At 37.0% G+C, this 12,647-nt stretch overlaps 2 protein-coding genes across 2 annotated transcripts; one reads left to right on the forward strand and one right to left on the reverse strand.

Annotated features, from left to right (window-relative positions):
• Positions 1-5,659: 5,659 nt before the first annotated feature.
• LOC142172012 (uncharacterized) lies at positions 5,660-6,214 on the reverse strand. The gene has a single exon (XM_075235763.1). It carries the CDS (start codon positions 6,212-6,214, stop codon positions 5,660-5,662), a length of 555 nt encoding a protein of 184 aa, XP_075091864.1.
• A 1,008-nt stretch (positions 6,215-7,222) lies between these two features.
• LOC107812697 (putative polyamine oxidase 4) lies at positions 7,223-12,346 on the forward strand. Its single transcript, XM_075234762.1, has 10 exons — positions 7,223-7,776; positions 8,716-8,831; positions 8,924-9,012; positions 9,117-9,230; positions 9,662-9,749; positions 9,838-9,923; positions 10,022-10,124; positions 10,394-10,491; positions 10,856-11,285; positions 11,760-12,346. The coding sequence occupies exons 1-10, from the start codon at positions 7,731-7,733 to the stop codon at positions 12,075-12,077; spliced, it is 1,488 nt and encodes a 495-aa protein (XP_075090863.1). The 5' UTR covers positions 7,223-7,730; the 3' UTR covers positions 12,078-12,346.
• Positions 12,347-12,647: the final 301 nt, after the last annotated feature.

Raw genomic sequence — 12,647 nt, forward strand, 5'->3', positions numbered from 1 at the left:
GCAAAAGCCTCTCTAACTGCACAAACATGGCGAGTGGCTCCTGAATCAAACCACCACAGTTTAGGATTTCCCACCAAGTTACATTCAGAAAGCATGGCACACAAGTTATCAACATCATCATGGTTTACTACCATGTTTGCTTGACCTCTTTTCTTGTCTTTCTTCGGAGCACGACACTCCGTAGACTTGTGTCCAGTTTTTCCACAGTTGTAGCAGTTTCCACTGAACCGCTTCTTGCTTGGGTTGTATTTCGGACCAGAAGCCTTCTTCCTCTTTTTGTTAGCTTCAACAATATTTGCTCCCATTATTGTTGAATTTCCACGGCCTCTCCTTTCAGCAGCTTTATTGTCCTCTTCGATTCTCAACCGAACAATGAGATCTTCAAGGGACATTTCCTTTCGTTTGTGTTTCAAATAATTTTTGAAGTCCTTCCACAACGGAGGCAACTTCTCAATCATTGCTGCTACTTGGAATGCTTCGTTGATGACAAGACCTTCAGCAAGTAGATCATGAATAATCACTTGCAATTCCTGGACTTGGGTAATAACAGATTTGCTATCTACCATTTTGTAGTCCAAAAATTTTGCGGCAACGAATTTCTTCATCCCGACATCTTCAGTTTTATATTTCTTTTCAAGCGCATTTCACAATTCTTTTGACGTCTCCACGCTACTGTATACATTATACAGATTATCATCCAGCCCGCTAAGAATATAATTCTTGCATAAAAAATCAGAATGCTTCCACGCTTCAATCACGAGAAAATGTTCATTATCTGGAGTTTTATCTGGCAGATCAGGAACATCTTCCTTGATGAACTTCTGTAGACATAACGTAGTTAAGTAGAAGAACATCTTCTGCTGCCAGCGCTTGAAATCAATCCCGAAAAATTTTTCGGGTTTTTCTGCCGGTACCAACGCCGGTGTTCGACTTGTCGATGTGTTGGCAGTTACCATCGGAACAGTTTGGTTTTCGCTTTCAGTCATCATTTTTTCTGTAAAAGAATGACACAAACAAACGTTTAATACATATTTTCAAACTGGAGTAAAAATCACGTAGATTTTAATATCCAACAAAACGCCACGAAGGCTTAACTCTCCAAAACGGGAGTACACAAACCACAAATGTTTTAGTTTGCAGAATAATAAGAATAACACAAATACAAAAATTAATATTAAATTCCTTAAGATTGTTATTCCCGCCAATATTGCTGTATTTGTAAATAATAATTCTGCAAAATATAAGTTAACGTAATGAAACAATAATAAATTCGAGCCCACTGAATTCACAGTATTTCCTTAAGGAATTTAATCCCCTTTTAGTACCCAAGGTAATGGATTATTTCCTCCCAGGATAGAACGAATAACATACTGGTATAGCGGTACTTCAAACCCCAGTGTTTCAGCGAACACAAAGTTCGGTAGCAAATCACACTTACAGTTGCTTTGTTTGAAGTTAAAAAACAATGCAGAACGAAGGAGTATAAACTCAGAAAATCGTATGGAAATGCTGAGAGGAAGGAGTGCAAATGTATAGCCAATTTATTGAGCGAATTGTGTGTTGTGTGTTGAGTGTCTTTCTTCAACATCTGCTGCACATATATATAGCAGCAAAATATTGAAGAAGACCAAACGTCCACCCTCCATGGTGGAGCAAGCATTACATGTTTGTGGAGCAAGCACTTTATGTTTGTGGAGCAAGCACTTCATGGTGGGAAGAGCATTAGGCGGCTGCCAAATGGTCAATACACGGATTGGAAAATATTCGTTACAAATGCGGATAATCTTACGTTAATATTTACTATTAACAAATAAATTTGGTCCAAAAAATTAATCAATCAATCGATCATTTGACAAAATCCAAATCCAAATCCAAATCCAAATCCAAAGCCGAAGCCGAAGCTGTAGCCGTAGCCGTAGCCGAGCCGAGCGAGCGACGATGACGACGGCGTGAGGCTTGCTTTCTTCTTAACTCTTTAAGAGCTACAAGAAGAGCAATTATATATATACCCACCAAAAATGTCTTCCTCTTCCAATATGGGACAATGTCTCATTGTCAAGAGGGGAAAACTTAAAATTTTACTCAAAATTTCATTTTCCCTCCATTTTCCATTCACCCTCATTTTAAGAATATTTCATCTTAAAAACAAAACCTCAACAATAACTAACCAAACGACCTCTTACTCTTGACTATCAACTAACAACTTATGTACACCTTCTAGAACAATACCAATTAAATAGCCTTAGGTACAACTACATTAAGCTAATAATTTCTACACTCCCCCTCAAGTTGAGAAAAATATTTTTCATTCCCAACTTGGATACCAGAAATGCATGTTGTTGGTGTCCCAAAGCCTTTGTCAAGATGTCAGTTGGTTGCTCATTACTTCCTATGTGCGCAGTCTTGATTAGCCCCTCTTGAATCTTCTCCCTTATGAAATGGTAATCAATTTCTATGTGTTTTGTTCTTTCATGGTAGATGGGATTTGCAGCAATTTGTAAGGCAGCTTTGTTATCACAATACAACTCCATATGCTCTTTAATGTCTACTGTTAGTTCCTTCAGCAAACCATTCAACTATGTCAACTCTGCCACTGTATGTGCCATACTTTTATACTCTGCTTCAGCTAAGCTCCTTGAGATAGTAGTCTGCTTCTTTGCCTTCCATGAAATGAGAGAACTCCCCAATTTGATACAGAACCCTTTAATTGATTCCTGAACATGGGACATGATCCCCAATTTGAATCACATAATCCATGAACTCTCTCTGCACTATTGTTTGACATGAGAAGTCCAAGTTCAGGCTGATCCTTAATGTATCTCACAACATGTAATGCAGCCTCATAATGAGACTTCTTTGGAGCATGCATAAATTGGCTTAGACTTTGTACAACATATGCAATGTCAGGTCTTGTGATTGTCAAATACAGAAGCTTGCCAACCAGTCTTTGAAAAAGACTTCTGTCCTCCAAGATATTGTCATCAGTATTCTCATTCACAATCTTATCAAATTCTGTGCTTGTAAGTTTCAAGTTTTGTTCCATTGGAGTCTTTTTGGGTTTTGATCCTAAGAATCCTGCCTCTGAGATCATCTCCAAAGCATACTACCTTTGAGACATAAAAATGCCTTTTGTTGATCTAGCAATTTCGATTCCCATAAAGTATCTCAACTCTCCAAGATCTTCCAGTTTGAAGTTCTGATGCAAAAATGCTTTTTATGTATTAATCTCCTCTTGATCATTACTGTAATAAATAAGTCATCTACATAGACAAGTATGAGAACAAATTTTCCATTAGTTGTTTTAGTAAACAAAGAGTAATCATGTCTGCTTTGATGAAAATCAGATTTGAGAAGTGCTTGTGTTAGCTTCAAATTCCACTGCCTAGAGGCTTGCTTCAAGCCATAGAGGGATTTGAGTAGTCTACATACCCTATGCTCCCCCTGGCTACCAAATCCCTAAGGCATAGTCATGTAGACTTCTTCATGTAAATCACCTTTTAAAATGCATTATGTACATCCATTTGATAGATTGGCCACTGTCTAAGTGCAACAACTGTTATAACAGTTCTCACTGTGGTCACTTTGGGCACAAGTGAGAAGGTGTCATGAAAGTCAATCCCTTCCTGTTGAGTATAGCCCTTTGCTACCAGTCTGGCCTTAAACCTTTCCACTGTGCCATCGACATTGTACTTAATTTTGTACACCTATGTACATCCTATAAGGACTTTGCCAGGAGGCAAATTCACTACTTCCCAAGTGTTATTTTGTTCCAATGCCTCAATCTCAAGTTTCATAGCCTTGATCCACCTGTCATCGTTTACAGTTTGAGAAAAATGAGGTTGGTTTAGTGTCAGAAGAAAATGAGGCTAGGTAGGATTGAAAAGTAGGAGAAATATGAGAATAGGGAATGAACTGATGTATAGGATAAAAAGATGAAGTGGAGGCAGAAGTAGAAGGCAGGGGAGGATGCGCATAGTCAGTCAGCCATATAGGAGGTTTAGAGACCCTATCTGACTTCCTGACTTGTGTGGGAATGGTAACTGGGACATCACGTGAGTCTGGGGATACAACATGAGTGTCAGATGATGAATCAACAGGCAAAGAAGGAGCAGAAGAGGAGGAATGAGTAGGAAAAGAAGGAGATCTAACATGGGAATTAGAGAAAGAAGCAGGTGAGTCTGTTGAATCATTTGAAGGGTCAAGTGGAGTGGTTTCTGGTTCAATATTGGTAGAAGATTCTGGTGCTATGTTAGAAGGAGAAAATATATCCGAGACAGGGTGACTAGGATTTAGATCACGAATAACTAAGAATCTGTGTTTAAGATGTTTGAAAGGAAAGATCACTTCTTTGAAATACAACATCCCTACTAATCATGAATTTGTTAGCAGCAATATCATATACTTTATATCCCTATTGTGTTGGTGCATACCCCATGAAGACTCCATGAATAGATTTAGGATTGAATTTATCATGGAAAGTCTTTGTGGCATAGCAAAGGCACCCCATTGTTCTCATGTGGTCAAAAGAAAGGGGTTTTCCATGGAACATCTCATAATGAGATTTTCCTTATAGAACATAACTGAGAAGTCTATTAATGATGTAGGTTGCTGTTAGAATGCAATCACCCCAGAATTTTAAAGGTATGTTGGCTTGAAATCTTAAGGCTTTTCCTATTTCAAGAAGATGTTTGTGTTTTTTCCCTACAACTCCATTCTGTTGTGGAGTATGCACACAACTGCTTTGATGAATTATTCCTTTGGACTTGAAAAGATTGAAACAAAGAGTGTTAAAAATTCATGTCCATTGTCTGACTTGACACATTTCTTTGATGCCACAAGAAGCTTGAACTTGGTTGATGTGAGACTGTAATACAATTGGAGGAAGAAGAGGTAGTAGCAGGTGAATGATTGAAGATGTAGAGCCCTCCTCTGAGTCTACCAATCCCCTTCACCATGCCACTGAAGAGGTCCTGAAAGATAAAAAAAATTAGGATAAAAGTGGACAGAACTATTTAACTCTTTAGTGTATTTGGAGATAGACAACATATTATATCTGAATTCAGGTACATAGAGTACACCATGAATGGTTTCTGAGTTAAATAGATTGCAAGAACCAGTGTGAGTAATTTTGGTGCTATTACCATTAGGCAGATACACTGAGAAAGATTTAGGTTCAGGTATTTGTGTGATACTTGACAAGAGATTCAAGGATGATACCATATGATTTGAAGCACCAGAATCAATAATCCAACATCTATGTTCAGGTAGTGATTTACCTGCCATGTTAGCAACTTCTGCTGGCTGAGGTTCTTTATTTAAGAGCTTGAGAATCTGCTGATATTGTTCTGGAGTGAAAGCCTGCATAGTTGGAACATTCTGCATAGCATGTGCATTTTTTTGCATTTTGAAACTCATCCCCTGCATTCACATTATGAGCCATAGGTCCACTATTGTCTTGTGTTCCTCTTCTCTTATTGTTATTGAACTTAAAACCTGGTGGATATCCATTAAGTTTATAATAAGTGTCCCTTTTATGTCCCTTCATATTGCAATAATCACATAGCAATATATTGTTCCTCCTAGGTCTCATGTTGGAAGCATTGGCAGTTACAAGTGCACTGCTGTCCATACCTACAGGTGCACTACCTAGAATCCCATTCTATGTAGCAGATCCACTACTCATTCTCTGACTTTCCTCTTGAATAATCATGGAATATGCTTGATCAAGTGTTGGTGTTGGGTGCATCATCAGTATCTGACTTCTTTGTGGTGCATAAATCTCATTTAATCCCATTAAAAACTTCATAAGTTTCTGCTGGTGTAAGAACACAACAAGTTGTCTGGACTTCTCACAGTCACAACCAGGAAATAGGATAAGCGACTCAAATTCATCCCATAGATCATTCAGCCTAGAAAAGTACACGGATATACTAGAGATTCCTTGTGTCAAGGAACTCATTTCCTTGTTCATATGGTAAATTTTTGTGCCATTCACCTTATCAAATCTATCCTTCATGGATTTCCACACCTTTTGCGCATCTGAAGAGTACACAATTCCTCTTCTAAGTTCTGGTGCTACTGAACTTCTTATCCATGACTGGACTATAGCATTGCACCGTTCCCATTGCAATAACCTAAAAATATCTTTCTCATACTGTTCTCTAGTATAAGTTCCATCTGTAAAACCTAGTTTATTCTTCACCAGTAGTGACATTATCATAGACCTACTCCATTCCGAATAATTTTCTATTCCAATTAGTAATTCTGGCACAAGTGAGATACGTAGCGTGTCCGAAGGATGTACATATAGCGGATCATTGCAATCGAGTGTTTGAGTGTTTGCATGTGATGATCCAACATCCGTATCGGGAGTATCGATGGCCATTTCAGCAAAAAGTTGATGAATTTTGAAGATTTCACAAGCAGTGAACAATTTCAGAAGAATAACGAAAAATTAGGGAAAATTAGAGATTTGGAAAAATTGATGAGATACTGGAGCTCGACTATCAGAATCGCATGGAGCCGGGCTCTGATACCCAGAGTCGAATGCAGGATTTATATTTTATGGGTTCAATTTTTAAAGTTTTAATATTGAATCCATTATATTTTTAAAGTTATGAGTTCATATCTACTATTTTTATAATTTAAAAAAAATTTACATATAAATTTTTGCTCCGCATAAAAAGTTATGGGTTCAATTGAACCCGTCGTCGACGTTCTACATCCGCCTCTGCTGATACCATGTCAAAATTAAACCCTAGGTCCGCCATGATTGAGCTCTTCATGAAGGTCGAGATCATAGATGAAAAGAAGAATAAGAGAAGAGATAGAGAAAGAAAGCTTAGCCCATTTCTTAACTGATTAAAATGAAATATACTCTACCCATCTATATAACAAACTAAACGAGCTCTTACTCTTAACTATCAACTAACAACTTATGTACACCTTCAAGAACAGTACCAATTAAATAGCCTTAGGTACAATTACATTAGGCTAATAATTTCTACAAATTTTATTATATATTTTTGTTTTGAATCATCACTATGCAAAAAAAAAAAAAACACACGAAGAAACTGAAAAAGGATATAGAGCTCACGTGAAGCGTGGTAGTTGCCAACTACTAGTTGGGGAAGTCGAGAGCGACACGACTTCGAACTGAATGACAAAAATACCCTTCCTTCTCGGAAATATCATGCATTACGCGGGTTGCCTTCCAGTTGTATGCTCCTATAATTTCGTTCATCACTATAAATACAATACCACATTTCACCCACTAATCTGTTTCTCCATCATAATTTACAAACTCTTCTGACTCTGAGAGAGAGAGAGAGAATTAAAGAGAGAGAGAGAGAGAGGATTTAAGAGTTAAGACGGAGGATTTTAATTTAATTGGTAGTCGATCTATGCAAACGAAGCAAGAATCGTCGATCAAATTGGGAGTTGTTGAGTTGAAATTGGATGCTGCAGGTTCTGATTATGAGCTGGTTTGATAAGCTACGGTGTTCGTCCAATCTCAGCCGCTTCATTGCCGGCCTTCTCATCTTCATGCTTTATCATTCCAACCAATTAATTTCTAATTTCTTACTTCCTATACACCCTTAATTTCATTCATCTCATACGCCAAGTTTTCAATCTCTATTCTCTGTTTTTGCGCTCTTAGCTGTTCAAAAACAATCATTCCGATTCTTCCAATTCAAACAACCTCGCCGTTTTTGGTCACGGATAATTTCATGGAAATCAAAGATGATGATTCTGGCTCCTGTAATTTCCTTGACGGTTAGTTTCCTAATTTCCTCGAATTATATGTCCTTACTTTTCTTTCATTGTTATTTCGTTGCTTTTTCAGGAAATAATCATCCATTTTACCTGAACTGTTATGATCCTATTTTTTTTTTTTTTTTTTATATTAATGATTACTGTGTTTGATGTGATCTGTGCGAAACTTGTCCTATTTTATACTATGATACTTTTACCATTGCCGTGTTTAATGATTTAGTACTAAGTAAAGACACGCACAAACACACAAAAAAAAAAAAGAACATTGCTGATGATTAAATGATTGAGGTCATAGTAGTACAGGTTCTAATTCGGATAGAAATTTTAGGTTGGACATAGTAGAATTATCTTTCATTCGTTGAGTAATTTAACAAAAACTAAGATTGGCATTATGCTAGCAACATGTATTTCATGTGTGGACGTTATTATTAAATGGGAGTAATTCATGAATTGCCTCTGGCAAAATGTTGAACGAACAAGCACCATGTCTTCTTTCATATTTCATACGTTGTTGATGTTGGTTTGGCCTTGAAAGAAGAATAATCTCGACAAATATTGAGGTCTCGTTCAGTTTTATTTGACTTTAGGTTCTCTTTCAGAAAAAATTTCTGGGAGAAATATTTAATTCAATATATTCTATCACTAACAATATTATAATATAAATTAAAAAATAAAACGATACTATAATAACAAGTCAAAACAAAACGTCTTAAAGGGTGTAAATTCATCACAAAGTATTTTGCTTTATAAAAATAAAACAATACTATTATATGCTTTATCTTAACTCTTCACATTAAGTATTTTGCTTTTACTTTGTTGGAGCATTGAAGAACTTTATATTCATGTCCATCATAAAGAGTGTTGATATGTTTTGTTGCCTAATCTTATGATATCACCGATGGAGCTTTATCTGTTCCTTTCTTTTCATTGATTGATTAGGCATTTTACCACCCCGCTTAGGTTGGCCGCATAGTTCATCTCCATCTGTAATTGTGATTGGTGGAGGTATCTCAGGCATAGCTGCTGCACGTTTCCTTCACAATGCATCTTTTAAGGTGGGCATACTCAGGATTTAAAACTCTTTAACATGTAACAACAACCTTTTACTCTTTCATTCTTAAAAGAAATGCTTCCTATATTTGTCCAGGTGCTCTTGTTGGAGTCACGGGATAGACTTGGTGGCCGCATACATACCGACTACTCATTTGGTTGCCCAGTTGATATGGGAGCATCATGGTGCGAAAATTTGATTTTCTTCTCCCAAATTGTCTTTCCAAATCTGGAAGTTTATGCCTTTTAATCTGCAATTAATTGACTTTGATAATTAAATGTTTTTTCAGGCTCCATGGGGTGTGTGATGAGAATCCTTTGGCTCCACTGATACGTCGATTAGGGCTCACCCTATATCGCACTAGCGGTGATAACTCAGTGCTGTATGACCATGATTTAGAAAGGTAACCTGGATGACATTACATTGTTTAAATGATTTTTTTTCATGAATTAATTTGCATTTTCCCTCTTTTGTGCGCTATCCCCCCCCATAATGGGTGTTAAACTTTTACTTGCTATAAGTCTTCATCCTGATTCAACCAGTCAGAATATTGGCACTAACGAACTTGTAGTTTGTTTTCGAACTTCTTCACTTGTTTTCGAAAGTGTCTTTGGTTCTTTATACTTTAGTTCTTTTTGAAAATCAAAAGGACTTACAATTAGCCTGGGTGGAACAGATTTTAGTTGCCTTCAGAGTTCCCATATGGTCTGGTTTCAAAGCTTCCTGCATTTGCTGAATTTTTGCCTGTGCCTTTTATATTTATTTGTGCAAATTAACCAGAGAATGCTATCACGTCAGTCAGGAGCTTAATTGTGTTTCCCTTTCCTTTTATAGTTTCATGCTTTTTGACATGGATGGTCATCAAGTTCCTCAAAATACAGTTGTTCAAGTTGGAGATGTATTCAAGAAAATCCTCAGCGAGGTTGGTCTTTAATTTTAAATCGCTCGCCAATGCTATGCTAAGAATTTTTTAAAGAGAGAAATGATGATTATTTGTGTTGTTAATGCAGACCGAGAAAGTGAGGAATGAGCATAGTCATGACTTGTCGGTTCTTCAAGCAATATCTATTGTACTGGACAGGCATCCAGAGTTGAGGTATGAAGACAAAGTGCTTCTCATAGGACCTGCTATTGTCTGTTGAATGTGTAATCTAGTTATATATGCACATAGATATTGAGTTATTTGTGCTGTAGGCAAGAAGGACTTTCCCATGAGGTGTTGCAATGGTACATATGCAGAATGGAGGCATGGTTTGCTGCAGATGCAGACACGATCTCTCTGAAAACCTGGGATCAGGCAAGTGTTCTTTCATTTATTGTTACTAAAACAGTTTATTGGTGTTTGATGCAGTTTCTAGTTTCATTATCTTGCTCAGTTGAGGTCTTATTTCGACATATACAAACTTCCAAAGGAATGAAACAGGGCTTTACAAGATATAGCTAGCAGTAGCTTACTTTGACTTATTCCCGCATTGCCAATTGGCACAACCATTTGATAGATATATCCTTGAAAATATATGATAAATTGAGTTTTTAGCAATATTGATGGTTATATTTCGCATGCAGGAACAAGTTCTCACTGGTGGTCATGGACTTATGGTGCAAGGTTACCACCCAGTCATAAAGGCATTATCAAAAGACATCAATATTCGTTTAAGTCACAGGTGCGCATTGGGTTCTCTAAAACGCGGAAGTGCTACTTTTTTTCTTTGTTTCTCTAGATTATCATACTCTTGTCAAACTCACATTGATGCAGCTACAATGACTGTTAAACCACAGATGAATTTTTATATTCCTATTTCTATTATAAGAAATGAGGTCACCTTTTTTATACCTTGTGGTTACTTGATTTCCGAAGAATATTAAAACAAAATGTTATTCCTTTCCTCAATGGGGAAATAATTTTCATGTTACACCTCAACAGCCGAAGATGAATATCTCCTCTGTCTTTCCCCCATAGTATTTCCAAAGCATTTAGTACTTTCCAGTTATTCTCTAGAAACTAATTAGTTTGTATGGATTTACTAGGGTCAAGAGGATTACGAATGGGTATAACAAGGTGATGGTTACAGTTGACGATGGGAGGAATTTTGTCGCGGATGCTGCTATTATAACTGTGCCTCTAGGTGTTCTTAAAGCCAACTTGATTGAGTTTGAACCAAAATTACCAGAATGGAAGCAATCTGCAATAGCAGATCTTGGTGTAGGCAATGAAAACAAGATTGCATTACGATTTGATAACGTATTTTGGCCGAACGTGGAATTGTTAGGTGTTGTTGCACCTAGTTCATATGCTTGTGGTTATTTTCTTAACCTCCACAAGGCAACAGGACATCCGGTCCTTGTCTATATGGCTGCTGGAAGACTTGCTTGTGATCTTGAGAAATTATCAGACGAATCTGCTGCTGAGTTTGCAATGCTGCAGCTGAAGAAGATGTTCCCCGATGCTACTAAGCCTGTAAGTAATTTCTGCTCCTACACAAAGTGAGTTATAACTCTAAGCTACGGACATGCATGAGAAAGGACTGGATTTTTAAAGTGTTGCACCCATGCTAATTTATTTTGGTCTATATTTGCTTTAATTGGTGAGTGCACATCTCATTTTTGATCATTACAGTTTTGTAATAGCTCATTTACACTTCTTTAACCCAAGAAGGTAAAAAATCATATGCAGAAGAGAGAAATATAAAAATAGAAGGATAAATGAGGAAGCAGCTCCGTCAGCTGTCACTTTCATTAATTTCTTATTCTGGTGATGAAGTTTTTCTTTCTACACAGACTACAGAAGGGAAAGTGATGCATTTTCCCTTTTATTGATTACAACCAAACACCTGCATCTGCTTATCTAACACTCCTATAATATAAACCTTGTTTAACTGAAAGAAACAGATAGTAGTTGTGCTGGTAGTTAATCATCTGGTACATTGTACAGGTTCAGTATCTTGTATCTCGCTGGGGTACGGATCCGGACACCCTTGGATGTTATTCTTATGACTTGGTTGGAAAGCCAACTGATGTGTACGATAGGCTTCGAGCACCATTGGGTAATCTATTCTTTGGAGGGGAAGCTGTGAGCTCGGATGATCATCAGGGGTCGGTCCATGGTGCGTATGAATCTGGAATTATGGCTGCTGGAAATTGCCGCCACCATCTCATCAAAAGACATGGAAGTCTGGAAATGGTTCAGGCTAATTCCTATAGGGAGGAAATCCTTGAAACCGCAGTTCCTCTCCAGATTTCAAGAATGTGATATGCATGCAACTGTGAAATAAAAGATTGTCTAAGTTTGAATTTGCAAGTTTCGTTTCACTGAACTTTTGCTCAAGCAGTTTGTCCAGTGTCGTACTGTTATATAAACGAATTATTATCTGAACAGGATTTGCAAGTTTCATTTCAAGTCACTTAGGTATTGTGTTCCAGCTTGTACTTTTACTTTATCCGTAGATTAATTTACGTATAAATAATGTTGTCTCCCGTTCAACTGAAATGCCAATTGTATCAAAGCTTTCAAATTGACCATATTGAGAGTTTTATTCGTACTTCTATTGGAACAATAAGTTGTTTATGATGTTTTCATTATCCTTGAACAGTAAAGTTTGGACTGCAATGGATTCGACGGGGGTATGTATTACGTCATGAAATGAAATACTGTAAATAATCTACTCCAAATTAGACCAGAAAATTATAACAAACTCATATAGTTGAACATGCTAAATTGCTAATAACCATAAGTCCTCTATGTTTTTCAATTTTCCATATAGACACTCAAAAAAAAAAAAATTAAGTTACTATGATCTCCATACATTTGTGTCCTGGTTCC

This window comes from Nicotiana tabacum, chromosome 17, assembly GCF_000715075.1.
Source record: "Nicotiana tabacum cultivar K326 chromosome 17, ASM71507v2, whole genome shotgun sequence".
NCBI classification, from domain to species: domain Eukaryota; kingdom Viridiplantae; phylum Streptophyta; class Magnoliopsida; order Solanales; family Solanaceae; genus Nicotiana; species Nicotiana tabacum.

Excerpts from the sequence above, each read along its gene's own strand:
- LOC142172012 (XM_075235763.1), bottom strand. The coding sequence starts at position 6,214 with ATGTCACTACTGGTGAAGAATAAACTAGGTTTTACAGATGGAACTTAT.
- LOC107812697 (XM_075234762.1), top strand. The coding sequence starts at position 7,731 with ATGGAAATCAAAGATGATGATTCTGGCTCCTGTAATTTCCTTGACG. Across the intron at positions 8,832-8,923 it reads TTCACAATGCATCTTTTAAG|GTGCTCTTGTTGGAGTCACG; the intron begins GTGGGCATACTC and ends ATATTTGTCCAG. Across the intron at positions 9,924-10,021 it reads GACAGGCATCCAGAGTTGAG|GCAAGAAGGACTTTCCCATG; the intron begins GTATGAAGACAA and ends TTTGTGCTGTAG.